The following is a 26400-nucleotide window of genomic DNA, read 5'->3' as shown; positions in this document are numbered from 1 at the left end:
AGCAGCATCATGAATACCATCAACACAGCAGCCAGATAATATTGTGGAGAAGGTTAATTAATGCAGGGTTAAGTTTTAAACCAACATCAACGTTTTGAACTACTTAGGAGCGCCACTCCAATCATGAATAGCTTGACCTAATTTGCAAATAATGAGCAAAAATGTCACTGTCTCCATGTGCAAAGCACCTCAAAAGACTTGCAGTTGTTATTGCAGCTAAAGGTGGTTCTACAGAGTAGGGATTCAGGGTAGCTAAATCCAAATGCACTCTGATACTATTCAGATTGTTATTTGTTAAAAATGTAAAAGCCATTTGTCATTTTCCTTGCACGACTTTGTGTTTGTCTATTACATAAAATCCCAATGAAGTACATTGACGTTTGTGATTGTAACATGACAAAATTCCAAAAAACATTTTAAGGTGCATGAATATTTATTTATGTAAATGTTTTTCTTTAACAAATTTGTGCATTTGAGATTGTCCTGTCAGCTGTAATTGATATACATTTCACAAAATATTTTATGTCTTGCAGAACCATGATGTTACCTGGGAACAAGTGCTTAAACCATTTTAGGAGTTCCATCCATTGTGAGGAATTAAAATGAAGGTCCAGTCTGCAAATCTCTGCTTCAAACAAATGATTTTTTTTTTTCCGTAAGAGAAGTCGGACTTTCTCAGATTTACGCATGAGCATGAAAAACTCACTTTCGATCAGGATAAAGACCAGGAGGTTCCTTTCCTTTTTGGACTGCGGTGGAGCAGTTAACAGTGATTCTGCTTCCTGTTTTGTGTGAAACAGTCTATGCTTTGGGGTCCACTGGTGGTGTGAGAACTTTCCTGAGGAGCATAATTTACTGTGGAAATAAAATAAAAAAAGACTGCACAGGCACAACTGTGACCAAAGATGGCACAAAAGCTCAAGGAAAGGATAAAGCAGACATGGTACCACAAAAATAATCAAACAGAACTCTTTTGACCCGACTACAACACTCGCCTTATAGTTTTTTCTTGATTCATTACTGTCAGGATGTAAACTGTTTGAGGTTTTTGCTCCTTTTTAAAACTGAAACTAACACAAAAAAGCTTTTTTCTCTATAGAAAATGACGTGTATAATTCTGAAATAAAGTGAGTTGGTAATAAAGGTGCACTGGGGAGAAGGATCTTTTCAAGTGCTTTCATAATCTACAGAAGAAGTTCAACTTTCAAAGATCTGACTGTAACTTCACAAGTTCTTGTATATTTAACTATTAGAGCAGGTTTAATGTTTGTACACACAAAAGGCTGGTTTGATTTTAATATGGAGAACAGAGGATTTCCAGAAACATTTTGTTCCCAGCTTGGGAACCGATCTAATCCTGCAAAAAAGGCAGCCTTTCAGAGTTACTCATATTTTCATGCATGCTGTTCACCTTATTTTAGGTACAATTTTTACAAGTTTGCAAACAATGAAGTGACAAAACCCTTTATCTCTGTACACATAAAGCCCTAAAACTTGTCACCAGTTTTATATTTTGGACTGGCAAAGAATGCCACTGACATGTTTTTAATGCTTGGGGTTAGAATGAAAAACATATAGCTTGTTGAGGATGTCTTGTCTGTCTGTGTTAAAAACCGAGAGGGCCGGCTTCTGCTACGAGGACGAGGTGACCTGAATGTAAATGCTAGTAGGCTGGGCTGCTGTAAAATTCAACTCGTACTGTGTTTTGCCGGTAAGATGTTGGAGTCCCTGTACACTGTTAGACTGTTTGTAATCATTTAAGCTGAGTGTCAATTTGGTTTTCTAACAGCTGGTGTGGTGTTAAAGACGCATCTGGACATTTTTTTTTTTTGGGAGGGGAGTATTTAATCATGGGTGGGGGGTGAAATATTTCCTTGATTTAAAACACATTAAGGACACAGAGGATATGTTTGATTGTAGCTCTACATAGCATAATGTATGACAAAACACTGGATGGATCAAAAACAATAATTTAAGCATAAAATAAATTGTGTTTAACTCTGAAACTGTGTGATCTCTTCAGACTTGAGAGACTGTATATGCAGTGTGAAATAGAAATGTTTTCACTAGCTTACCGAGAGGATTTTATTTTATATTAGGAGCCATCTTTATATTGGTTTTCATTAGATGCCCGTGTTATTCTAAAGTGTGGTGTTCTTCTGACGCGAAGCCTCAGTATGCTGATATCTATGCTGTGGACATTAAAAAACGATGTAACCTGTTTTTGTTTGGGTGGGGGTGTTCAAAGGAAGTCAGGTTGGTGCAAAGTTACATCCCCTTCTATGCTATGTCAATTAGGGGGTACAGAAGACCCTTTGATATGGTTGGAAAAATAAAATTTTTTGTCAGTTTTGTTTGATAAGTGTTTTCACCTGAGCAGATTTTTTGATGTACAATTCTTACTAACAGAGTGAAGCCATTGAAAATGTAATTATTCTAGAACTTTGGTTATTCAAAGTCTTTTAGAGCCTATAGCAGCAAATTATGCCACCCCAAATGTGTCAGATATCTTTAAAAAAAAATTTCAACCTAAAAATGAAAAAATAAATAAATAAAAATAAATAAAAGTGCAACGATTTCGCAGTACGGCTGTTTCTGCTCTTGTTTTTGTGTCCATAAATGGTTCGATATGTAATGATGTCAGTTCGTCTTGCTTGCACAGACCTTTTCAGCTCTGTCCAAGAATTTTCTTTGGAACAGAGATCAGAGCTTTGTGGTTGCCACTCCAGAACACTGACTTTGTTGTCATTAAGCCATTTTGTAACTGATCTGGACTAATTGTCCATTTGGAAGACCCATTTGCACCCAAGCTTTTACTTCCGTACTGATGTCTTGAGATTCTGCTTCAATATTTCCGCATGATGTTCTTCCTTATTTTCCTCATGTATTTTGGGAAGTTAACCAGTCTCTCTGATTAAAAAAAAAAAAAAAAAACACCACATAATGCTGCCAGCACCGTACTTCACAGTTGGAATGATGTTAGGATGGTTATGACTAAACATTGTAATTTTTGTTTCATCCTACCACAGGAGATGTCTTCAAAAGTTACTGTCCTTGTCCCTGAGTGCATTTGCTAACTCTAATCTGGCTTTTTTATTTTGCTTTTAGAGTACCTAGAATGCCTTGTTCTTTGCTGAGTGACCTTTCAGACCTTGTCGGTATAGGTCTTGTTTTCACTATGAATGACACCTTATGCCACTTTCAGGCAACTGGAAATTGTACCTAAGGATGAACCAGGCTTGTAGTCCACAATTCCCTCACTATCTCACCTGATTTATTTTTATTTTTCCCATGATTCCACTCCAGGAATCAGTGTGTTTGAGGTGCTGCCTTGAGAAATATCCACAGGTGCGCCTACAATTAACTCAAATGTTAAAATTAACCTATCAGAGGCCTACAAAGCAATGGCAGAGAAATTGAAAAAGATGGCCCGGTCTGATGAATCATGTATTCTTTTACATCACTTGGGTGGCTGGGTATGTATTGTTTACCTGGGGAACAAATAATAATAATAAAAATTATTTATAATACACTTTTCATTCCAAGGAATCTCAGAGTGCTACAAATAAAACAAGAATAAAAGAACACTAGAGTAAAGTAGATATTTAGCAGTTAAAAGCTTTCCTAAACGAATTTTTTAAGTCCAACTTTTAAAGAATCAAGACACTGCACTTCTTTAAGGGCTGGAGGGAGGCTATTCCAGAGCCGGGGGTGCAGCAGAGCAAAAGGCTGTCCCCCATGGTTCTGAGCCTGGAAGACGGGACCTGGAGGAGCCGGCTGCTGGATGACCCGAGGGTGCGAATGGAGGTTTGAAGTGGCATGAGTTCTTGATAAGATGGACCATGGCCGCTGGTGCATTGCACATCGCACCAGAATGCATTCGGGTAAGAAAGCAACCCAGCAGAGGAAGTATGATAAGCGGGTCAATGTTATGCTGGGAAACACAGGGTTCTAGCATACAATGACATGTACCTCCTACCTAGGCATTGTTGCAGATTCTGGACTGAATTTTATCAACAGTTCAAACTGTAACACTGGACAGAGATTTGTTAAATCTTAAAATATTTCCTACTTTTTGGGATCTTGACAATCAGACTGAGACAAGCATGATGTTGACAAAACATAGACAGGTCAAATCTGGACTGAATTATTCTACACTGAACACAGATTCTTTAGAACACAGTTTGGACTTGTCGCACCCATTGAGAAACTTCATTTTCTCAAAGTTAAAGAGGGACTTGACCAGGGCGGCATTCCTGTAACAACATTTATATCTTATATTTAAAACAAAAAGTACTGAAGATGAAAATGAAAATGGCTCAGCATAATTTGCCATCCACTAGGCAGTACTGGAGACATCCTGGAGGGGTCGCTATGTCGGCACGCCGAGGCAAGGTCACATCGTGTACCGTTCTGTCGTACTCGCCCCTCACGCTCTCTGCTGAAGCTCCCGTGATCTTCTCTTCCTTCTCTCTCCACTTACTGCCGCACAGCCATGGCGGACAGCGCGAGCGAGAGCGACACCGACGGAGCGGGGAGCAGCTCGGCCATCCCGATGTCATCCTCCGCCACAAATTCTGGGAAACCAAGCATAGTCATTTCACAGTTTCGCCTGGAGGAACTGACGAACCGCCTTGCCTCGTTACAGCAAGAGAACAAAGTTCTGAAAATTGAGCTTGAGACGTTTAAACTAAAGTGCAAAGCCCTGCAGGAGGAGAATAGGGACCTCCGCAAAGCTAGCGTCACCATTGTGAGTAACGTTAGCCAGCTAACTAGCTACATGCTGTTATCATTCTGCCAAGTATGTTGCATTTGTCAGTAAGTTAGCTGTGGCTGGGGGTATTTATTCAGTAGGGACTGGTCCATGCTAACACATTTGGGGCGTTATTCGGACATATTTCTTGAAAACACAACACAACTCTTGGATGTTTTGCTAGCTTTGCTGATGGTTAGCATGTTGCTTATGCTGCTAAATTATCCAGCGGGGTAGCGTTTGCCAGGTGGTCGGGCAATGACTGGAAGCTACTTTGCTTTGTTATGCATTGGTATGCTAACACAAAGCGTCAGGACTAACATGTGCACCACATTTTGATAATTTGCGTGCTAATTACTCGCTGTACTGTCACTGCGTTATTACCAACAAGGATACGGTAACTGAGTTAATAAATAGCCGAGCAGCAATGTTGGCACATTCTCACGCCTCATATGTCCTCATGCTTGGTCAATCAGCCCAAGCTTCGTAGATATGTTTAAGCGATCTGTTGGGGGGTGGAGTGTTTCTAGGCCAAACTTTGCGACATGCCACGCTATTAACGTGGGCATGTAAACCTTGCTCCCCGTTTATCCCATTTAAAATAATGGGACAGTTTGTGAATAATATATGGGAGGATTCGTTCTTATTAAAAAGCTACCTTGTTGTCACTGATTGATAAACCCAATTTAGCCATGAGGACGCTGAAGACTGAGCGATGGCAATGAGGCTGGCAAGGACAGACACATCATCACACTGTAATGCTAGCAGCTGGGGGAGTCCCAACACTTTTCGTTTAAGCCCCCCTGCTGCACCTTTGCTTTCGTTATAAACTCAGCCTCTGCCTCCACACCTCTTGACTCAGTTGAGAAAAGTATATTTCCTCTTTTGACTTGCAGATTTCTCTGCAGCCAGTTCTGGTGGATTCACTTATAGGGTTCTATAAAATCGATTCTAAATTTATTTTTTTTTTACATATATATTTTCTTTTCCCAATACAGTTTTATTTATTTTTTAGGATTCACAGTTATTTGATTAAATAAATGAATATGTTTGTTAGGAAAATATCGGAAAGTTCCGATATTGTTTATTGGACATGCATCAATCAAGCCTTTTCTGGCTGCTGATCCAGAAGAAATAGGAGGTTAGATACGAGCCAATCATGGGGAAAGTGGTGAGTTCCGAGTTCTGGATGATTGATTTGTGCATCTCTAATATGTGAAGCTTTCAGTTAAAACAAAACTGTATGCTCCGTAATCTTGCCCCCCATCCGGCCTTTAAGTTTGTGCTGATACATGGTTCACATGTTTCCTGCTCTAATTTGAACCTCGTCTCTTAAAGCATTTTGATCAGTATAGAAATATAATTGTCTGAAAGGAAGCCGTCTCCTTCGAATGCCGACATCGGTAAGTTTGTAACTTATCGACCTGTTTAAATACATAAAACCCTCAGCTTTTCTGTTATGCTGTGTATTCCATTTTATTTGTCAAATGTGTTATTCAGCCCAACTGCATACTGCATATACTCATTGGTTTGCTGTTCCAGTTTCATCAGCGTAAAGATGAAAGCCTTATCCCACGCCAGGATGCTGAAAGAGTCTGTTTAACTGATGATTTTTCTGGCACTGTCCCTGTGTGTTTTATGTTGCACAGCAAGCAAGAGCAGAGCAGGAGGAAGAATTTATCAGCAACACCTTGTTCAAGAAGATCCAAGCTCTCCAGAAGGAGAAAGAGACCTTGGCAGTCAACTATGAAAAGGAGGAAGAATTTCTCACTAATGAACTGTCAAGGAAACTTATGCAAGTGAGTGATTGAAGCTGGGAGGGGGGGTTGACATTGGACAATTGCCTAACACTCGACATTTTGCCCTGTTTATAGACTTGTCATATGTTTCGTGTTCTGACTCTATGCACATAGTTCCCCAAATTATCCAGCAGTTAGCTTATCATAAACTGATGATTTAAGCAAATGTAGTTTCTTTCACAGGTTGTGTAAATGCTCCTATGTTCCTGTCTGAATCGTTTTACTTGTCATCCATCTAGCCTTTAGTGTTAGAAATTTCACCTAAGTTGCCTGTATTAAAATTACTATTGAATTGAATTACCCCAAAAGTGAGCTCTACTTTAGCCCACTTAACATTAAAATGTTAGGTCACAGAAAACGTTTCTTCTCCAGATGTCGTTTCATTTATTTATTTATTTTTTACAGGTAAAGGTTTAACATCTTATGACAGAAGTGGCACTTAATGCCTATAACCATGTAGGAGATAAGCTGTGTTTCCGATGTAGAAGCAGTTTCCAGGAACAAGAGCAATTATCTGGGGATATATTTTCACCCTGGGCTGTTCAACTGATGGAGGCAGAGCTAAATCAGGTAGAAGTCTTGCTAAACCAGGGGTGGAGTTTTATGGAGGGAGAGTTCCAAAGAGTTCTTACTGGTTGATTATTCCCAGTATTTTGGCATCACTCATTTCCCAGTTTAAACCTCTTGGCAGTTTATATTTTGTTTGCAAACGCACTATTCAACCCCAGTCATGTAGAATATTAATGTTTTAGAGGGTGGACATTTAGTTACATTAATAAAAACAGATAACCTTTGTGAAAAGCTGAATGAAAGAAAATAAATCATAGACTTCTGTTTCAGTGTTTGTGGTTATGACAAAATGTATTCAAAATCAGCTACTGTTGGGGCGTGACAGAGGTAGAGCGTGCTATCCATTTACGGTCCTCGATGCAGTCGTTTGGGGTTCAGTTCCTGACCTTGGGACCTTTGCTTCATGTCATCTCCCAATTCTCTCTCCACCTATTTTCTGTCTGGTAACTGTCAGTAAAGGCCAGAAATCTTAAAAAAAAAAAATCCCTGCTGTGACCTTAAATAAATTAGAAAGTAATTGCTGTGACAGAATAATTAAAGCAAAATTCCTGAAAATCACAGCTTTAATGTGACTGGAGGAAAGGTTAAAGTTAGTGTTACTACTTACTGATGTTTACAACTTGCAGCTTGTCAATTTGCCCTGCTTTCAATACAAACTGATCAAAAACATTGAGGCTTTTTATATTTTAAAAACTCACCTTTACAGAATGTCAGAGTAACAGTGGATGGGAACATTTTAATGCCCGATCTCGGGGTTGACATTGTTTCTCATCTGGTTTTGTGCACAAACGGCCTGTGCTTTAAGTACAAAACAAAAACCAAGTGGAATATGGTACCTCTGCAATGTGTCCTTGAGGTGAAACTAAACGAGCAAATGTTCAGACTCAAATGTAGGTTGGAAAAAAAGACACTTTAAACTTTTAACACAGATGAGACGACAGACTGTCGGCAACTTTGGATTCAAGTCCATCCCTTGTGGTGAAAAACTCTCTATAAAGACAGTTCAACATATTGTTTAGTTGTCATGGCAATTAAAACATGCTTTTAAGATTGGTAGCACTAGATTCAATGGAAAAGTCTGTAGATGCAGACCACCGTAGGGTGGAGGATGCATTGTGAAAACCAGAATTGTCTGTTAATTAAAAATGCTCTGGATGTGCCATAACTTCTTCTATAAGCATGAATACAGCAGACTGAGCACTAATTTATGTACAAATTCATCTTATTGGTACCATCCACAATGTTGGAAACATTTTTACTAATGAGCAGGTATCAAAATAAAACTGCCTTTTCCTCTTTCCAATTTTTCTCATTATGTGAATTCAAATTCCTTTAACATAATGAGTAGTCTGTTTTAAAATCCATAACAGAGGCTCTGATTTCTACTGCTTGGCCGCTCCCTGTTTTTTTTTTTTTTTTAATTTGCGAGCTGCCAAAAGCTCTGTGGTTGCCAAGTCATTATTTTATCCTGTCTGTCTTTCTGGGAAGTTTTCTTATCTTTTGAGTGTAAGCTAAATTTATTGATCTCAGAACCACTGTTTATTGTGGCTACTTATCTTTTCATTTTGTTTTTGCAAATTTTGTTCATCCCCTTTTTTGCTTTTTCTGTGTTATCCTTTTGTCTTTTTGTTTTTTTATAGCTCCAACATGAGAAGGCAGAACTGGAGCAGCACTTGGAGCAAGAACAGGAGTTTCAGGTCAACAAGCTCATGAAAAAGATCAAGAAAATGGAGAATGAAACCATCTCAAAGCAGCTAACCCTGGAACAGGTGGGGTTTTGGTTTTGTAGATTACAACATCCAGTAGATCCCACCTGCCCCAGACCTCAGCTATACTTTTAATGTCTAAACCTCCAACATGCTTTTATTTGTGGGAGCAGCAGACTCTCTTAGCTGGTACTGAACTTCTCTGCTTTTAACAATGTATTTATAGCAGATAAAAGCTTTATCTTGCCAGAAAGAGCCAAAATAATCTTATTTAATGGTTTTATATTAGCCAGAAATAAAATAAATGTACCAACAATCATGCTATGATTGAGACCTCCTTCCCACAGAATTAGGACTGTTCCCCCTGTGAACAGGCGAGCTGTCCTCGAGCTACACTAAAACCATGTTGCATCATATTTGCTCACATGCCAAAGAGACAAATGATTGTTTTTTTTTTAATAGAATTTATTACTATTCTCAGATTCTGAAGTTTTAACAAACTAGGATTAATATGCCTCTAAAAAATTGAGGAAAGCCCAGGTGAGAATGTTCTGACTATTTATGTTTCTGTTCATTTAATTCACAACATTTGAGTTAGGAAAGAGATTGTTCTGTGTCCTAGAGATGAACATGTTTTGATACAAAATGTGCATATACAGATACAGCAGACAAAGACTTGGTGAAAATGCCAGGTAAAAGCTTGCAAGAGAGTGTCTTTATTCACTGTAAAATGAGTCTTATAAAGCAGGGGTTAAAAGGCCATTAAGAGAGGAAGAAGTCTTTACTAGGAACATAAAAACCCAGATTAGAGTTTGCAAAGTCCCTCAGGGACAAAGACCTTCATTTTGGAGACATGCTCAGTGATCTGATAAAACTAATATGCGTGGGCATAGTTGCCATTGTTACATTTGAAGTAGAAGGCTAATAAGCATAACCAAGCCTGTATTTGACTGTATAAATGGGAAGAACACCCTCAGTTTTTATCTGTTTATCAGCAACATGAGAAGGGTCGGATGAAAGGACTACTGTGCAGAGCACTGTTTGATTCGACTTGTTTCACATTCAGTTAAGATATGCTGACAGGTCTGTCCAAAGGAGTTGTCCAATGAAAACATAAAATGTCTGGTTTTGCACTCACCAAAGTGAGCCGACAGCGATTCAATCCCAAACCCTGAAGTTAGTTTTGTACGGGCTGACTCCCTGGCACGGGTCTGTTTGGGTTGAAACCTTGGCATCAGGTTAGTGTGGCCAGTCCTGCTTTAAATTCTTGGTGATCAAGTTGTGCTGCTGGACACTGGCCTCACAACAAGGATGTTCTGCAACCATTCCCACAATAATAAACAGCCATGACCCCTGTGTAGGTGTCTGTGCATGCTTTAAACATTTGGAGTACTTTGACGTAACGGAGAATTTGCTGTGCACAGGAAGACCTCATCAGCACCATGCAAAAAACGTCCATGTTCTGAGACATTTTTGTGCTCTTAAATGTGTGTGATGGGCCTAAATATAATGTGTGTGTAGTTTTTACATAAGGCAAGTTTATCTGGATGTACTTCCTGGGTTCTTTTGTGTGATGGTTTAACAACATCAAGAGTTTTCTCTCTCTGTCATTTCTTTGCCTTTTCCGTTTCGCAGTTGAGGCGGGAGAAGATCGACCTTGAGAACACATTAGAGCAAGAACAAGAAGCCCTCGTCAACAGGCTGTGGAAGCGAATGGACAAACTGGAGGCTGAGAAAAGGTGTAGTTTGTTATCAGCTCTGTGCAAACAGAATAGTTAATGAAGAGAAAGCTGGACTGTTTCTTCCACACAAAGGACATTTCCTTGTTGGAATAGAGGCATTAGTTCTTTCTTGGTGGGACCCTTTTGTTCTCAACAGGTCAAAAATGTATCTGTCATAAAAACTGCAAATATTTTTTGCTGTCTAGATCAGTTTTGGCATGTGGGCCTTTTATTAAATGTTTATTTTAGTGTTTCTTTTTATTTTACAGCAAATATATCTTTAGTTTTAAGTAGAAGCTAAAGACAGATTCAGTATTGCTGATTTTGATTGATATATAACATGTTGCTGTTTCTATTGGTATGAATAGAAATTACATTTGAAGGATATTCTAAATTTGCGATAGGCAGAGTTGTAATATTCAAATTCACTTTCAGTTTTTGATAAAAAGCTGGGTCTTTTAGACAATTTATATTCAAAAATCAATTGATAAAATACATTCATTTAAAAATGTTCCTCTTTTGTATTGTGGGTCTTGCCGCTTCGTTGTAAGATTTGCGTAAGCTTGAGTGAGCTTGTCGTCACTGTTCATAAATAAAGTAGTATTGCATCTTTCTTTTAAACTAGAATTCTTCAGGAAAAGTTGGACCAGCCTGTATCAGCTCCTCCCTCCCCAAGAGACGTTTCCATGGAAATAGACTCACCAGAAAACATGATGCGGCATATCCGCTTCTTGAAGAATGAGGTGGAGAGACTCAAGAAAAGCCTGCGCACCACCGAGCTGCAACGTAAGTGTTCACTCTTCCTCATCACATGGTCCAAGGTGTGTAGGTTGGCCTTCATCATTAGGTATGACTAGTAAAACTGACTCTCGTGTAAACAAGGTGGAGAGTTCATTCTACCCGATGTTTATCTTGTATCAAATAGACCGTTGAGAATAATATCTGCTTCATGACATCGTTCCTCTCTGGATACAATAAACCAACGTTAGTGACATCTTCGGTGCTCATTAAAAAGTCTCCAAAATGACCGTATCAGTTTTTAAATTGGGTTAATCCCCCGTCTTTATTTGAATTCGGAAACCAGTGCTTTGTTTTAACTTTATTATTGGGTTTAGATTATACAACACTACAAATTTCAAGAGAGAAATGGTGTCGTGTTGGAAATGGCTGAAAAAAATGAAGTGAAAAGTCAAAAGAACAAAAAGGTATCACAAAGGCAGGTTTTACTCTGCTGGTCCAGTCCAGGGATCAATAAAAGTGAGAAAATTCACACCTTCATTTGGCCCGGTTTGCTTTCACACATGGATTTTTAGACCGGGCCAAACAAAGTTATGCAAACGAGGGAAGTAATGCTCCAGTATTGCTCTGAGGAAGAAAATTAATCTCATCTGGGTTTTCTGTTCTGTTCAAATGTTAGTCGTACGCCTGCACCTCTTCACTCCTCCACGTAGCCCCACAAGACAATTTCTGGCTCTTTCGTCTTCGCATTGGTGCTCTTTCTTTGTTTTTCCTCTACTACCTCTGCTGAAATGCGCTGGTCTTACATCTCCTTTCTTCCTGCTTTTGGAACGCTGGATCAGCACGCATTCACACTACAAGCGAACCGTTCCAGGGTCCAGATAAAGCGTGCTCAGACTGGGAGTTGTAACCCTGCCAGGGTACGGTTCTCTGGTCCGTTTCAGGGTTCATGATGGGTTCACACCGGTGTGATCCGCTCCAAAAACCAGACTCTAGCATGGTCCAAGGTGTTTGCTGTGTGTAGATATCACTTCCTGTAGAGATTTCTTGTAGTAAACCTAAAGAAGTTGCAAAGATGTTTTCATCCGTAATCATTTCATACCCTAAACTCAGCATTTTTTCTCTCCTAGGTCTAGTAGTTGGCAAATGTTTAGAAAGTTTAACAGTAGGTTAGGAAGTTTGAATTATCAGGGAATGCTGCAAGAGTATTTGGAAACTTTGCTGTGGCCTGAGAACAAAGCTGATGCAGTTAAAGGCAGTTGTGATTTTGACAAAGATGGTGGACATTTGATTGACTTATGCCCACAACTACTGAAACATTGCATTCGAATTTTCTTTGCAAATAATGTTTTGCGCACCGCATCAGTAAAACCTTGATGCAGAGTAAATTTTGTCTGTGTACTTTGTTACCACTAGAGGGAGCTGTAATGCTACCTTTTTAAGCAAACTTTATGAAGGACACTCTCATGACAAGAGCCACAGCACTCCTCTGTGCTTGTCTGATAACCAGCTGTGTTATTCAAGACTGGCATTGACCCACATCTTAAGGTTGCAAATACAAAAACAATGTAATGCACAAACTGGGTTGTTTTGAGGTCATTGGAACATTATGCACTGTTTTCAGATAGAAGCTTTGGTTATGTGTGCTACTGGTTTGCCTAGCTAAATATTGATTCAGGTGTTCTTCATTTTAATACATAGTATTATGTTGGTGATATAAAGCTGAGAAAAATCGCATGTCTTTGTGTCTGTCCAGACACAGAGAAGCGTGCCCAGTACATAGAAGAGGAGCGGCAGATGCGGGAGGAGAACATCCGGCTGCAGAGAAAGCTTCAGAGAGAAATGGAGCGCAGGGAGGCCCTGTGCAGGCAACTGTCAGAGAGTGAATCCAGTTTGGAGATGGATGATGAGAGGTAAAAGGTGCAACATACCATAGTACAGATTGTCACTTGGGTCAGAATAAATTTTTATTTTTACTGGTGAACAAATTTATATTCATCAGTAAGTTTAGTAGATAAAAGTCCGATTTTATTCACAATTGTCCTGACCAGTATTCTGGAACTTGATAATATATGAAGGCTTTTACCTCGTTGGCCTCTAGTTTGAACATTGTACGTTAGACAAGGGGGTGTTTGAACCTGCTAGAATGAAAAAATGAACAACAATGTAACCCTGCCTTTTAGATTTTACCTTGGCACCTTGTTCTCTCTTTTTAAGAAAGAGCATGTGCAGTTTCTTGTAGAAGTCAACACCACCTGGAACTTTTCACATTTTGTGTGTATTTTATTTGATGGAGCAACACAAGATGTGAAGTGGAAGGAAAAAGGATAATGCTTTTCTACATTTTTTATAAATACACTGCTCAAAAAAATAAAGGGAACACTCAGATAACACATAGATGACATTAGATCTGAATGAATGAAATATTCTGATTGAATACTTTGTTCTGTACAAAGTTGAATGTGCTGACAACAAAATCAGACAAAAATCATCAATAGAAATCAAATTTATTAACCAATGGAGGCCTGGATTTGGAGTCACATACAAAATTAAAGGGGAAAAACAAACTACAGGCTGATCCAACTTTGATGTAATGTCCTTAAAACAAGTCAAAATGAGGCTCAGTATTGTGTGTGGCCTCCATGTGCCTGTATGACCTCCCTACAACACCTGGTCATGCTCCTGATGAGACGGCGGATGGTCTACTGAGGGATCTCCTCCCAAACCTGGACTAAAGCATCTGCCAACTCCTGGACAGTCTGTGGTGCAACGTGACGTTGGTGGATGGAGCGAGACATGATGTCCCAGATGAGCTCAATTGGATTCAGGTCTGGGGAACGGGCGGGCCAGTTCATAGCTTCAATGTCTTCATCTTGCAGGAACTGCTGACACACTCCAGCCACAGGAGGTCTAGCATTGTCCTGCATTAGGAGGAACCCAGGTCCAACCGAACCAGCATATGATCTCACAAGGGGTCTGAGGATCTCATCTCGATACCTAATGGCAGTCAGGCTACCTCTGGCGAGCACATGGAGGGCCGTGTGGCCCTACAATGAAATGCCACCCCACACCATTACTGACCCACTGCCAAACCAGTCATGCTGAAGGATGTTGCAGGCAGCAGATCGCTCTCCATGGTGTCTCCAGACTCTGTCACGTCTGTCACATGTGCTCAGTGTGAACCTGCTTTCATGTGAAGGGCACAGGGCGCCAGTGGTGAATTAGCCAATCCTGGTGTTTTCTGGCAAATACCAAGCGTCCTGCACGGTGTTGGGCTGTGAGCACAACCCCCATTCGTGGACATCGGGCCCTCATACCACCCTCATGGAGTCAGTTTCTAACCGTTTGTGCAGACACATGCACATTTGTGGCCTGCTGGAGGTCATCTCGCAGGGCTCTGGCAGTGCTCCTCCTGTTCCTCCTTGCACAAAGGCGGAGGTAGCAGTCCTGCTACTGGGTTGTTGCCCTCCTACAGCCTCCTCCACGTCTCCTGGTGTACTGGCCTGTCTCCTGGTAGCGCCTCCAGGCTCTGGACACTACGCTGACAGACACAGCAAACCTTCTTGCCACAGCTCGCATTGATGTGCCATCCTGGATGAACTGCACTACCTGAGCCACTTGTGTGGGTTGTAGAGTCCGTCTCATGCTACCACGAGTGTGAAAGCACCACCAACATTGAAAAGTGACCAAAACATCAGCCAGAAAGCATAGGTACTGAGAAGTGGTCTGTGGTCCCCACCTGCAGAACCTGCAGAACCACTCCTTTATTGAGTGAGTCTTGCTAATTGCCAAAGATTTCCCCCTGTTGTCTTTTTCATTTGAACAACAACATGTGAAACTGATTGTCAATCAGTGTTGCTTCCTAAGTGGACAGTTTGATTTCAGAGAAGTTTGATTTACTTGGGAGTTATATTGTGTTGTTTAAGAGTTCCCTTTATTTTTTTTGAGCAGTCTAGAAACCTGAAAAGTGTGGCATGAATATGTATTTAGGTCAGTCAGTACTTTCATTGCAGTTAGAAACGCAAGTGTTTTCAGGCCTTCACGGAACATTAATGTCATTTAATTTCCCTTTGGGATTAGTTTTGAAATTGATATAAATTGAACACCTTCATTTCTACTTGCATTAATTTACACACAGGTACATTAATTTACTAATTAGGTGACATCAGTAGACACTTAGTTGCACCGGATTTTATTCATGGGTTTCCGAGTAAAGGAGACTGAGTCCATATGCTTGGCACACTTGTCAGAAATTAATTTTGTTGAAAGAAAAAGGAGTTAAACCCGTGCGTCCTTTTTCCTTCAGTTATAGGCTATTTTGTGTTGGTCAATTCTGTAAAATCCTAACAAAATACTGTGTGGTTGTAACATGACGAACTGTGAAGAAGTGTAGGGAGTGTTGATACTTTTGCAAGGCGCTGAGTTTCAGGGTTGTGTCTTCTAATGCAAAACAAAAGCAAGCCGAGATGAACCAAATCCCCCCAACCACATCAGCGCCCACCTTCTGCATGTTTACAATCAGCATGTTTGAACTGTGCAAACCATAGGTACTCTTGAACTGTGAGTGATGGAATCTAAAACAAAAATCTAGAAGATCACATTGTGTGATTTTTAAGTAATTAAAATTTTATTGCATGACGTAAGTGTTTGATCACCAAACAACCAGTAAGAATCCCGGCTCTCACAGGCCTGTTAGTTCTTCTTTAAGAAGCCCCCCTGTCCTCCAGTCATTACCTTTATTAACTGCACCTGTTTGAACTCGTTATCTGTAAAAAAAAGACACCTGTCCACACACTCAATCAAACAAACAAACTCCAACCTCTCCACAATGACCAAGACCAGAGAGCTGTGTGAGGACATCAGGGATAAAATAGTAGACCTGCATGAGGCTGGGATGGACTACAGGAAGATCTCCATGCAAGATCTCGGCTCATGGAGCATCAATATCATGAGGAAGGTGAGGGATCAGCCCAGAACTACATACAGGACCCAGTCAATGACCTGAAGAGAGCTGGGACCACAGTCTCAAAGAAGACCATTACTAATGACTACTTCGCCATGGATAAAAATCATGCAGCGCATGTAAAGTCCCACTGCGCAAGCCAGCGCATGTCCTGGCCCGCCTGAAGTTTGCCAATGACCATCTGGATGATCCAGAGGAGGAATGGGAGAAGGTCATGTGGTCTGATGAGCCAAAAATTTGTGCCGTGTTTGGAGGAAGAAGGATGAGGACAACCCCAAGAAAACCATCCCTACTGTGAAGCCTAGAGGTGGAAACATCATTCTTTGGAGATGCTTTCTGCAAAGGGGACAGGACGACTGCACCGTATTTAGGGGAGGATGGATGGGGTCATATATCGGGAGATCTTAGCCAACAACCTCCTTCCCTCAGTGAGGGCATTGAAGATGGGTCATGGCTGGGTCTTCCAACATGACAATGACCTGAAGCTCACAGTCAGGGCAACTAAGGAGTGGCTCTGTAAGAAACATCTAAAGGTCCTGTTGTGACCTAGCCAGTCTCCAGACCTGAACCTGATCAAAAATCTTTGGAGGGAGCTGAAAGTCTGTATTGCCCAGCGACAGCCCTGAAACCTGAAGGATCTGGAGGAGATCTGAATGGAGGAGTGGTCCAAAATCCCTGCTGCAGTGTGTGCAAACCTCGCCAAGAACTACACGAAACATCTGATATCTGTAACTGCAAACAAAGGTTCTGTACCAAATTATAGGGTGTGGTACACCTTTGACGCCACAGACTGTCGAACACACAACACGATATACCGATACTGACTGAAAGTAAACCAAAAAGCTCTAGGTCATTTGATCACTGGGAGCTGTAACATAAGATAGTAAAAGCCAATCACATCATTCTATTATTAAGGATGTATCTGTTTCCCGGAGGCCAAATGGACGAACATAAAGCCAATTTATATTGAACCATGAAGAAAAATTAATTACCGGCTGAATGTTTATTGGAACCATATCACAATGAACATCTGGGATCACACCATATGTAAGATGATCTGTCTTGCTTCAGACGAACGTAATCTTCCCGTTTACTTTTCATACCCCTAATCTAGCTCCTCTGGACTTGAACTTTGCAATTGAAGATGTTAGCAGTTGCCTCCATGCATATTTTTCTCTAGTCATATACCCGGTTAGTGTATGGAGTTTTTTTGGGCTTGAAACAAATGCATTTTTCATAAGATCGTCTGATCTTCCCAGGTACTTCAATGAGATGTCTGCACAAGGTCTGCGAGCAAGGACCGTGTCCAGCCCCATCCCATACACCCCCTCCCCCAGCTCCAGCCGACCCATATCACCTGGTAAGCATAGAGCATCAATAAAAAGCACCTTTGATGTCATATATGTTATGACTTTTATCTTTGATGCAAGCTTTATCTTTGTGACAAAGGTTGTTTAATTATTGTTCAGTTTCTAACCCGGGGCAAACGTTTATACACAAGGGATTTGTAACGTTAGCCCTGAGAGCTGCTGCCCTCCTCCCAAATCCTGTATGATTTTCATCTGAGTGAAGATGCTTCATCAATGTTTTCTTTACTAGAAAATCCTGCTTTTGAATTGTATAATTTTAATATATTTGAACAGAAAAATTACATTATTGCCGCCTGTCCTTAGCTGAAGCTGAATTAAAACTAGAGTTTTCCTCTTCTAATAGCTTTTACGCTTTAATCCTAAAGTTACAATAAAGCCAGCTGGAAATCTCATGTGAAGTTTAAACTTGACTGTTTGGTGAAAGTATTTCTTAGAGGAAATATAAAATGTTGGCAGGGAATGACAACATTTATACAATGATAATGTTGTTGCCAGAGTAGTTTTAAAAGAAGATTATTTTTAAGTAATCTGTAATTACAACTAAGCCTTTAATGGTACCAAACAATGTCTGTCTGATGCCGCTTAGCAAACCTTGACCTCTCTGCAGCACGACATACAAACCTGAAAGAAAACAAGAATATTTAAGTAAACAACTTAAACACATCTGTTTATTTCCATTTCTGTTTTAAATATTGCTCTCCATGGGCGATTCAACACTGCAGCTTGTCTTTCAGGGCTCTCCTATGGAACTCACACGGTTGGCTTCACCCCCCCAGCAACACTGTCCAGAGCTGCCATTTCCCACTACAACACCCCCGCCCTGCACATCCACGGAAGCTCTTCTCATGCCGTAGCAGTAAGTAGCTTCCACCAATAACTTTCTGGAGAGTTACAGCAGGGTTGTCCCAACTCCAGTACTAAAGGACCAGTGTGCTGCATGCTTTAGGTGTTTCTGGTCCTCAGCATGTCAAGTTCTACAGGAGCCTGGTTATGTGACCCATTTATTGATTCGGGTTTGTTGAACTAATGCAGGGCACCAGTCCTTAAGGGCCGACCTTAGAAACCACTGGTTTACAGTAAGAGATGTGGATGATAGAATAGAAGTTAACAGTGAACTAAAATCCACATGCGCAAGTTTTAAATCATAAAAACATCTTATTATATTAGGTTTAAGAAAGTACTTTTTAGTGCATTAAATTAAAAGATGTTTATCATTGAGTTTCTTTAAAGATGGCAAACCAATCCAAAAAGGTAACATTCAATTTTCTTTTTAACATATCCAGAGTTATATGGTGGCTCAAGTGGGTTATTTTCCAAGAGTTCATGTATTGGTCCCAGAGTTTAACCAGAGTCTGACTCTCCTCTGTCACAAAACAAACTCAGAGCCACATTGTTTCTAAAATCATCTAAACCACTAAGTTATCTGGGGTTTTTTTTTGTTTAACACAATTCATAACGTTTATCTCTCTATCCCTGCAAACAGATTTATTAATTAATAAATCAGAGCCCATATAATTCAGGTAACTTCAAAAGGAAATGAGATAATAATGCTTTGTATGTTCTTTCTTTTATATCCTGTCTAGAACATTTTCATATTGTCGTTTTTTTTTTTTGCCTCTTTTTTTCCATTGGATGCATCTAAAGTAAAAGCCAGTGTAAACGGGTAACAATTAAAAAAATGTAACAATGCTTGAAATGAGGCTCTAAAAATTGGATGAAAACTCTGCATTTTGTCTAACGTTAGATTGAATACTGACGCATCTCTTCAAGGGTTTGAGTAATTATTGTTGAATTACCACCAGTGTAATCAAGTGTCTCTCTGTAGTACCTTTTTATCAAATAGAGAGCAAATGGCTGTAAAACCCAGGCTAAATAAAGGGCCTCTGGTACTGTAATCTTCTGGGTTTTGGACCAAATGATGTCACAGACGTCAGCAGATGTTGCCAGTAGCTTATCTTCCAGCTATATAACTCTTACTTGGAACAAAGGGAAGGTAATTTCTGCCTCTCAGCTATAATTCTCACATCCAGGTGTGATGAATAATGATCATCTCAGTTTAGACATAAAGTGGCACCACCCTGTCAGGAACAAGGTATTTCAGTCCAGTTTTCCAGACAGAAACCCGCCGAAGAAAACTCATAATTTCCCTTCAAACTCAAATTTCCCTTCTTGAAATCCTTTCTATGGCCCATAAATGCTCTAAGGTCGGGCCGAGTGCACGTTCATCTTTTAAACAGCCAGTTGATAACAAAACCAATTTACCCTGTTTACATACAATATCTCTTTATATGGTTCAGTTTATATTTTAATGCACAGGTTAAAGGCAGAGGTTTGTTCCCAGGAAGTAATTATCCCTCATCAGTGACTTTATTTTTAGATTCTGTTATGATTGCAGCAGCTTAACACTTAACATAACTATTAATGTAGTTCCTACCTTGGTCTGTGAGATTCTCATAGACCACGGTAGGAACAACTCGGGACACTTTTATTGAGCTTTTAATCTGTAGGACTGTAACTGTAAAATCTTTGAACACCTTGACCCGAGTTACAAACTCATACTTACATGTTTACGTCAATATATTATTAGCATTCTTTAATATTTTGTTTTTGCTTTCACTGAATAGGTTTTATACTGAGATAAAGCACACCATTTGATTGGAACCGTTTTGGTTAAAAATCCATTCGAAGAAGGAAAAAAATGATTCCCGTTGAGCGGATTGTTCCTCACTCTCTGATTAATCCGATTTAAGAAATATCTCCGTTTCACTCCCTCCTCCTTATGGGAACGGTGTCATTGTGGTACTATTTAGGTCACTGACTCAAGTCTGGGTTGAAACTGGACACAACATAGTCTTGTCAAGCTGCTGCGGTTTTACAGTTTCCCAGTAGGACTTCCCTTTGTTTTTATTTGTTATTAACAAACAACTCTGATAGGCAGGCAAAGTGTTCAGGATGTACTCCTCTGTTGGCTGCTTGAATAGTCTCAAGCAGCTCTCTATCGCAGAGGTTAGAAACAAAAACTGTTTTTGCTCTCATCCCTACTAGTCTCTTGATTTAGGAATCATTTGTTTTCTGTTTTTAAGTTTAAAAAAAGACTGAACCATAAATAAAGATTGTCCTGAGTACATTGTTCCTTATTCATATAAAATGAAGGAGAGAAAAAAATGTTTTCTGCACAACAAAAAAAAAAAAAGAAAAACTGAACAAAAAGGGATTTCTTGTATCATTGTTATTTAGTTTAGTTTGATGCAAATATTGTGGGGCAATCATGGAAAATCACAGTGAAAGACCTCCAGAGCCATATGTGACTCCAGGGTTGCAAGTTGCAGACCCTGCCTGATCAACACCCCCAAAAACAAATTATAAATGAGCAGTGAAAAGGCATAGATGGATAAAAGATATAATCTTGTAATTAATGGGCTTTGTCCAATAAAACCCCACACTGAAGAGATCAAGCGCTGGTTAACATGTTGGCTGCTTGCCTAGTACAGGACCTGTCCCTTTCATGTAAATTCTTCATCACAGTATGTCAAGTTTTTGTGCCAGACCTCCGTTCATTTGTCCGCTTTGTTGATTCATTTAAGACCAATGGCAAATTAAAATCCCACTACTAAACTGGACCTTCCAATCAGAATATTAAACGGAGTTCAGGTGGAGCCTGAAGCTAATTTATCTGAAGTCAAGTAAAGTTGTGGATGAGTTGTTTTTTTTATTTCCTAATTGATAGCAAAGCAAAAAGCAGAATTTTGTTTAGCCAATGAATGCAGAAGGATTTATAATTGGGAGGTGGTGTTTTATAAGCTATGTTCGTATCGGCATCTCCACTCGGCCCACCAAGGGAATGAGCTTCAAAATGATTCGGTGTGAAAGCCTAAAAACTCCCATCTCCCTCACGTTTTCCTTACTGGAATCAATGCTCTGCTCCTTCTCACAGTGTTTTTAATGTATTTTTCCCAGGGATGTCAAACTCTGATCTTCAGGAGGCTGGTGTCCATTTAGATGTGTCCCTGCTTTAACACATCTGGATCTAAATATTGCCCAAAGGATTCATTGGATCCAGTGTGTCAGACAGGGGTATATCTAAACGCTGGAGGACGCCAGCCTGCAATAACAGAGGTTTAGTATCATTTTAGGCCTGAAAACATAAAACTACATTTAAATCTTCTTCCAAAAGTGTCCTCTTGCTTTAGTCACAAATTAATTTTTTTGCACGAGATGTCTCTAAGGCTATATTTGTTCTCTCTGTCTTTCTTTCTAAAACAGAGGCCCTCCCCAAGAAGAAGCACCAGTCCTGACAAATTCAAACGTCCAACTCCACCACCCTCTCCCAACACGCACTCAGGTGCCCTGCAGGCTCAGCCTCCGCTCCCCCCACCAGCCCAGCCCATGGTCCAGTCTATGTCGTCCCCAGCAGCCATGTCACAGCACGCAGCAACAGCACCACCACCGCAGCAGCCTCCCTCTCAGCCTTAACGCCACATACGCGCCCACACACACACACACACACACACACACACAGTCTCTGTCTCTGCGCATGACTGTGCGCATTGAATGCCACGATGCTACTGCTGCAACTTCCATCATTACAAGCTCTGGAAGCGAAGTTTCTTACTCTTAACAAAGTCCACAAGATGCAGCTTCAGATGTTTTGGAGGAAAAAGGAAACAAGATGGCAACTCCGCCTTGGTGACGGTGGCTGCCTGCCAAATCCACATGTGGCGTTACTTAACTACAGGAATGGATGGACTTCAGATTAAATGCTTCTGGGATTTGTAGGATAATTACTTGTTCCACCCTCTGTCTTGTACCTGTTATGTTCTTTGCTTGGGACTCTAGCTGGATGGAGTTGTTGTTGTGGCGCTTCAAGATAGCACAAACGGAACAGTTAGTGTGTTTCATGGTGATGTTTTATTATAGGTTGGATGTTTGGATCAGTGGATGTACAGCTAGAGAAGTGGATGGATTGATAGATGGTTATTTTTTCAGGCCTATAATACGAAACAGCAGTAATGTCCTCCACTCCAACTCACCCTTTTGTCTTCTAAGCCGTGTCATCATGACTCCAAGTTAATCGTGGCTTCGATTAGGTCTTCAAAAAGTGTGGAAGGCTGTGGGATGTTCTCCGTTGTAGGCCATTGGATCAAATAGAGCCTGCAGTGCAGTTATTTTAGTTCCTGAAAGCCTTCAATTAAAATGAAAGTAAAAAAAAACAACAACAAAAAAACGCACCATTGAAGATGGGACACTGGTACATAAACCAGAGATAAAAGTCACCAAGTATAGTCCAAGGTGTTACAGCTTAGTTATGTACTCAGTCTTCTGTCTGATATCTCTATCTCTGGTGTATTTCTGAAAGCTTCTATCATCCTAACGGATATTTCTCATCAGAAAAAAGAAAAGACAAATCTCTTTACACTAAATACACATACTGCTAAAGCATTCTGACTGAATGGTACTGTTGACTAAATTTCTATGTATGATTAAAGCTCTTGACATGACAACACCTGTTTTGTCAGTTTTATGGGCAGTTGCTACTCATTTCTAATCCTGTGTGGGTTTGAAAGTCTATCATAATTAGTTTTCCTAGGCAAAATCCATTTTCTGCATGTATTTATCAGGTCACTGTGTACTTAGCCTGCCTGTAATGTCTCATTGTGGAAGTTCTCATATCCTACATTCTAACAGTAATTGATGGAAGATGTTTGTGCCTTAAATAAATCTGCACCATCAAAACACCCGAGGTGATATTGTAGGAAAACAATACTTCTGATGAGGGGATTTTTGCTTTGCAGCTGGTAATCTTTCACACATGTAGTTGAGATGAATGTCCAGCACTTTAAAACCGGTGAGTATGTAGACCCTCGTGTTTCAGTAACATTACAGCTTTTATTTTGTAAGCTGTTTTTGTAGTTTATTGAAGTCTTCTGCTGGTGATTATTTGTCTGACAGGATTTCTGCTGTGTCTTAAAAAGTTTTCAATTAAAACTCTTCATTTTGAGCCACAGGACATCTTAGATGTGTCCAGATTTTCTATATTAGGTCTAAATTGCATTTCGTTTCTTGGACTTTGTTTTATCTTCTTGGAACAATGTCCAAAAATGAATGGATAAAGAAACTGACATTGTTAATATTTTGAGGGTAACCTTAATTCACCAGGTATAAATAAATGTTCATGCATAAAACCATAAACAACTTAAAGATTGTTGCATATTTTTGACTATCTGCTGGAATATCATTGTCTTACTCCAAATTGATTGACTGCTTGTGCCTTTGTTAGCCCGATAAAGCTTCAAAACATTAGAAAATATAGATGGCACCAACTAACTAGCGTTAAAGATCTGTCTTGATAAATTACAACATGACTGATTGTTTTATAGCTAATGAAAACCCAGAATTCAGTTTCTCCAAAAATTTGAGTATTTCCAAACACCAATAAAACAATTGCTTCAAATCTAAATGTTGAGCTACTTTTCATGGTTTACTGCATCCAATAAGCTGTGGCATGTAGGTGATGAGGAGGCCATGGTTGCTTCAATAGTGGCCTCCAGTTCTGACCCTAACCCATAAGAATCTCATTGGGGTTTAGGTTGGACTAGATAGAGTCTGCCAGCCAATTAAGCACATTGATGCCATGGTCATCAAAGAAGGTATTGGTACTTTTTGCAGTGTGGACAGGTTTGAAGAAGTGTGAAAATGTAATCATTACCATAAAACTTGTCGACAGGAAATCACAAAGTGCTCTAAAATTCCCTGGTAGACGACCCTGTTGGATGTGGACTTGAGAAATCCTGGTTGACCAACAGCACCAGATGACATGGGCCTAACCATCACTGATACCAGAAACCTGGCTCTCCATTCTTCCTCCAGACTCTGAGATGTTGATTCCTAAATAAAATGCTAAATTGACTTTTATTTAAAAAGAGGACTTTGGGTCACCGAGCATCAGTCCAGTCCTTTTTCTCCTTAGCTCAGATAAGACAAGTATGACATTCTAGTTGTACCCCATGTTCTGAATACATCTGTCTGGTGATTCCTAAAGCACTGACTCCACCTTGTCAATCTCCCCCAAACATTTGAATGGGCCAGCTTCACAATCCTTTTAAGGCTGTCGTTTTCCCTGTTACTTGTGTACCTTTTGCTTCATGCGTTTTCCTTCCACTCAACCTTCAACTAATATGCTTGGATAAAAATACTCTGAGCAGCCAGCTTTTTTAGCTGGCCTTTTATGGCTTGGTCTCCTCATAGAGGGTCAATTACTGCTGGGCAACTGTCAATTATTTTCTCCATACTTGTGAAGGTCATAAGTAACTTGTCTTAATTGGTCGAGAAACTGAGTTTTGGGTTTTCATTAGCTGTTAGCCAGAATCAATAAAAACAGCAGTGGAATTAATCTAACAAGAGTTTCACTTTTTGACTCAAATATTGAACAAAAAAAACTAATGATATTTTAATTATTTTTAGTACTGAGTTTTCATTGTGTCAACTGTGCTTTGCCTGCTAAACAAAAATTAATATATATATATATGGAATCAGTTACCCATTGAAATTAATCAGTTGTTACACAACTGGATCATGTGAAGTTCTTTTTTTTTTTTTTTTGTTTTATTGTTCTTTCACTAGAGCTCCACCAAGTCTTTCCCTCCATGCCAGCATCTAAATTGCATGTAGTCTGCATGGTTTTAACCAGTTCTAACTGGCTGGATACCGGAGGAGTGGTTTCCATAGATCAATCATTCCAGGATCATTTAACACAGTAAACCTTTGTAATGTGAGTGTAATAACAGCATGTCCGTGAAGAAAAGCACAAGAACAAGACACATTAAGCTTCCATTAGGTCACTCAAGGTAACTGTAGCTCAGTCGGTTGGAACTCACCAGAAGCAAAACATACTCCGCACTCTAGGCGTGACATAAGCATGCTTTCCTCCAAAGACTTGCTGAGAGATCTGAAACAAAGTGTATCCTGTGTCCTGAGTTTCCTTGATGTGCTGCTGTGTTATCTCAGCAACCTGACCTAATCCAAGCAGGAATCTAGGCTGGAGGCTCAGGTGGCCATGTTGGGTGCTGAAGTCACCTCTTCACCTCTCCAGCTCTCTGGAACCAAGCTGCTGAACTAAAGAAATTTATCAAGATCATGGGGGGCTCTTTTGCATACAACTGTCCAACTTCTCACGAAAGAGCAGCAGGTTGCTGCTTCTCAGGTGTCACAAAAGACCTGGGAAAAAAAAAAAATACTCAAAATCACGTCAGCTCACGTATAACTGATGAGAACATGAAGCCTCCCTGGATTAGAACAAATCGGATCCATATGTAAAAACAGATTTACAAGTAGGTCTGCAGATTCTACAGTAAATGGGCATCTGGGTGGATGATCTGTGTCTTCACAGTCTTGCACTTTAACAACTGAGTTCTCATAATATTTAAATAGCTAAATTACAGAATACATATTACCCAGCCCACATTACTATATTTAAAATCCCTTTGCATGACTGCATCTGAACTGTGACATTATGCCCAACAGGCAAATTTTAAGATTTATATTTCAATACTTTATGTGTAAATTTGACATGTATGTAAATGTCCCTTAAATTGTTTAACTTACAAAATCAATACATTGGGGATTTTTTTGGTGTCCTAAATAGGACCCTTGAGGGACCCCAACTGTGTTTCTTGGGCTTGATTTCAAAATATTGGTAGAAACATTTCTAGGTTCTACAGTTAAGTAAAGGATTCTTTTGAGTTCTGATCGCACCTTTCATCCCTCGATCTATGCTTTCTTTT

The 26400-nt window shown here is 39.9% G+C and overlaps 2 protein-coding genes across 3 annotated transcripts in view; both read left to right on the top strand.

Moving 5' to 3' along the window:
* Positions 1-2586, top strand: part of LOC124859636 (ankyrin-3-like) — a 115617-nt gene extending 113031 nt beyond the window's left edge. The window contains exon 48 of the mRNA XM_047352527.1: positions 534-2586. The gene's annotated coding sequence lies outside the window, so the exon portion shown is untranslated. The remainder of the gene's footprint in view (positions 1-533) is intronic.
* Positions 2587-4379: 1793 nt separating this feature from the next.
* Positions 4380-23123, top strand: LOC124859138 (coiled-coil domain-containing protein 6-like). 2 transcript variants are annotated; one of them, XM_047351704.1, is made up of 9 exons: positions 4380-4750; positions 6403-6552; positions 8763-8891; positions 10464-10567; positions 11175-11335; positions 13044-13200; positions 17510-17610; positions 18343-18476; positions 21884-23123. In XM_047351704.1, exons 1-9 carry the CDS (start codon positions 4496-4498, stop codon positions 22091-22093), a joined length of 1401 nt encoding a protein of 466 aa, XP_047207660.1. In that variant the 5' UTR covers positions 4380-4495; the 3' UTR covers positions 22094-23123. The 2 variants fall into 2 exon arrangements, with proteins under 2 accessions (XP_047207660.1, XP_047207659.1); XM_047351703.1 differs by having other exon boundaries at positions 4453-4750; positions 18355-18476.
* Positions 23124-26400: the final 3277 nt, after the last annotated feature.

Source organism: Girardinichthys multiradiatus, chromosome 22, assembly GCF_021462225.1.
Source record: "Girardinichthys multiradiatus isolate DD_20200921_A chromosome 22, DD_fGirMul_XY1, whole genome shotgun sequence".
Lineage (NCBI taxonomy): Eukaryota > Metazoa > Chordata > Actinopteri > Cyprinodontiformes > Goodeidae > Girardinichthys > Girardinichthys multiradiatus.
This window is presented reverse-complemented; position numbering and strand designations above follow the sequence as displayed.

Bases quoted from the DNA above. Each gene is read 5' to 3' on its own strand.
- LOC124859138 (XM_047351704.1), top strand. From the start codon at position 4,496: ATGGCGGACAGCGCGAGCGAGAGCGACACCGACGGAGCGGGGAGCAGC. The intron at 4,751-6,402 runs GTGAGTAACGTT...TATGTTGCACAG, and splicing joins GCAAAGCTAGCGTCACCATT to CAAGCAAGAGCAGAGCAGGA. The intron at 11,336-13,043 runs GTAAGTGTTCAC...GTGTCTGTCCAG, and splicing joins GCGCACCACCGAGCTGCAAC to ACACAGAGAAGCGTGCCCAG.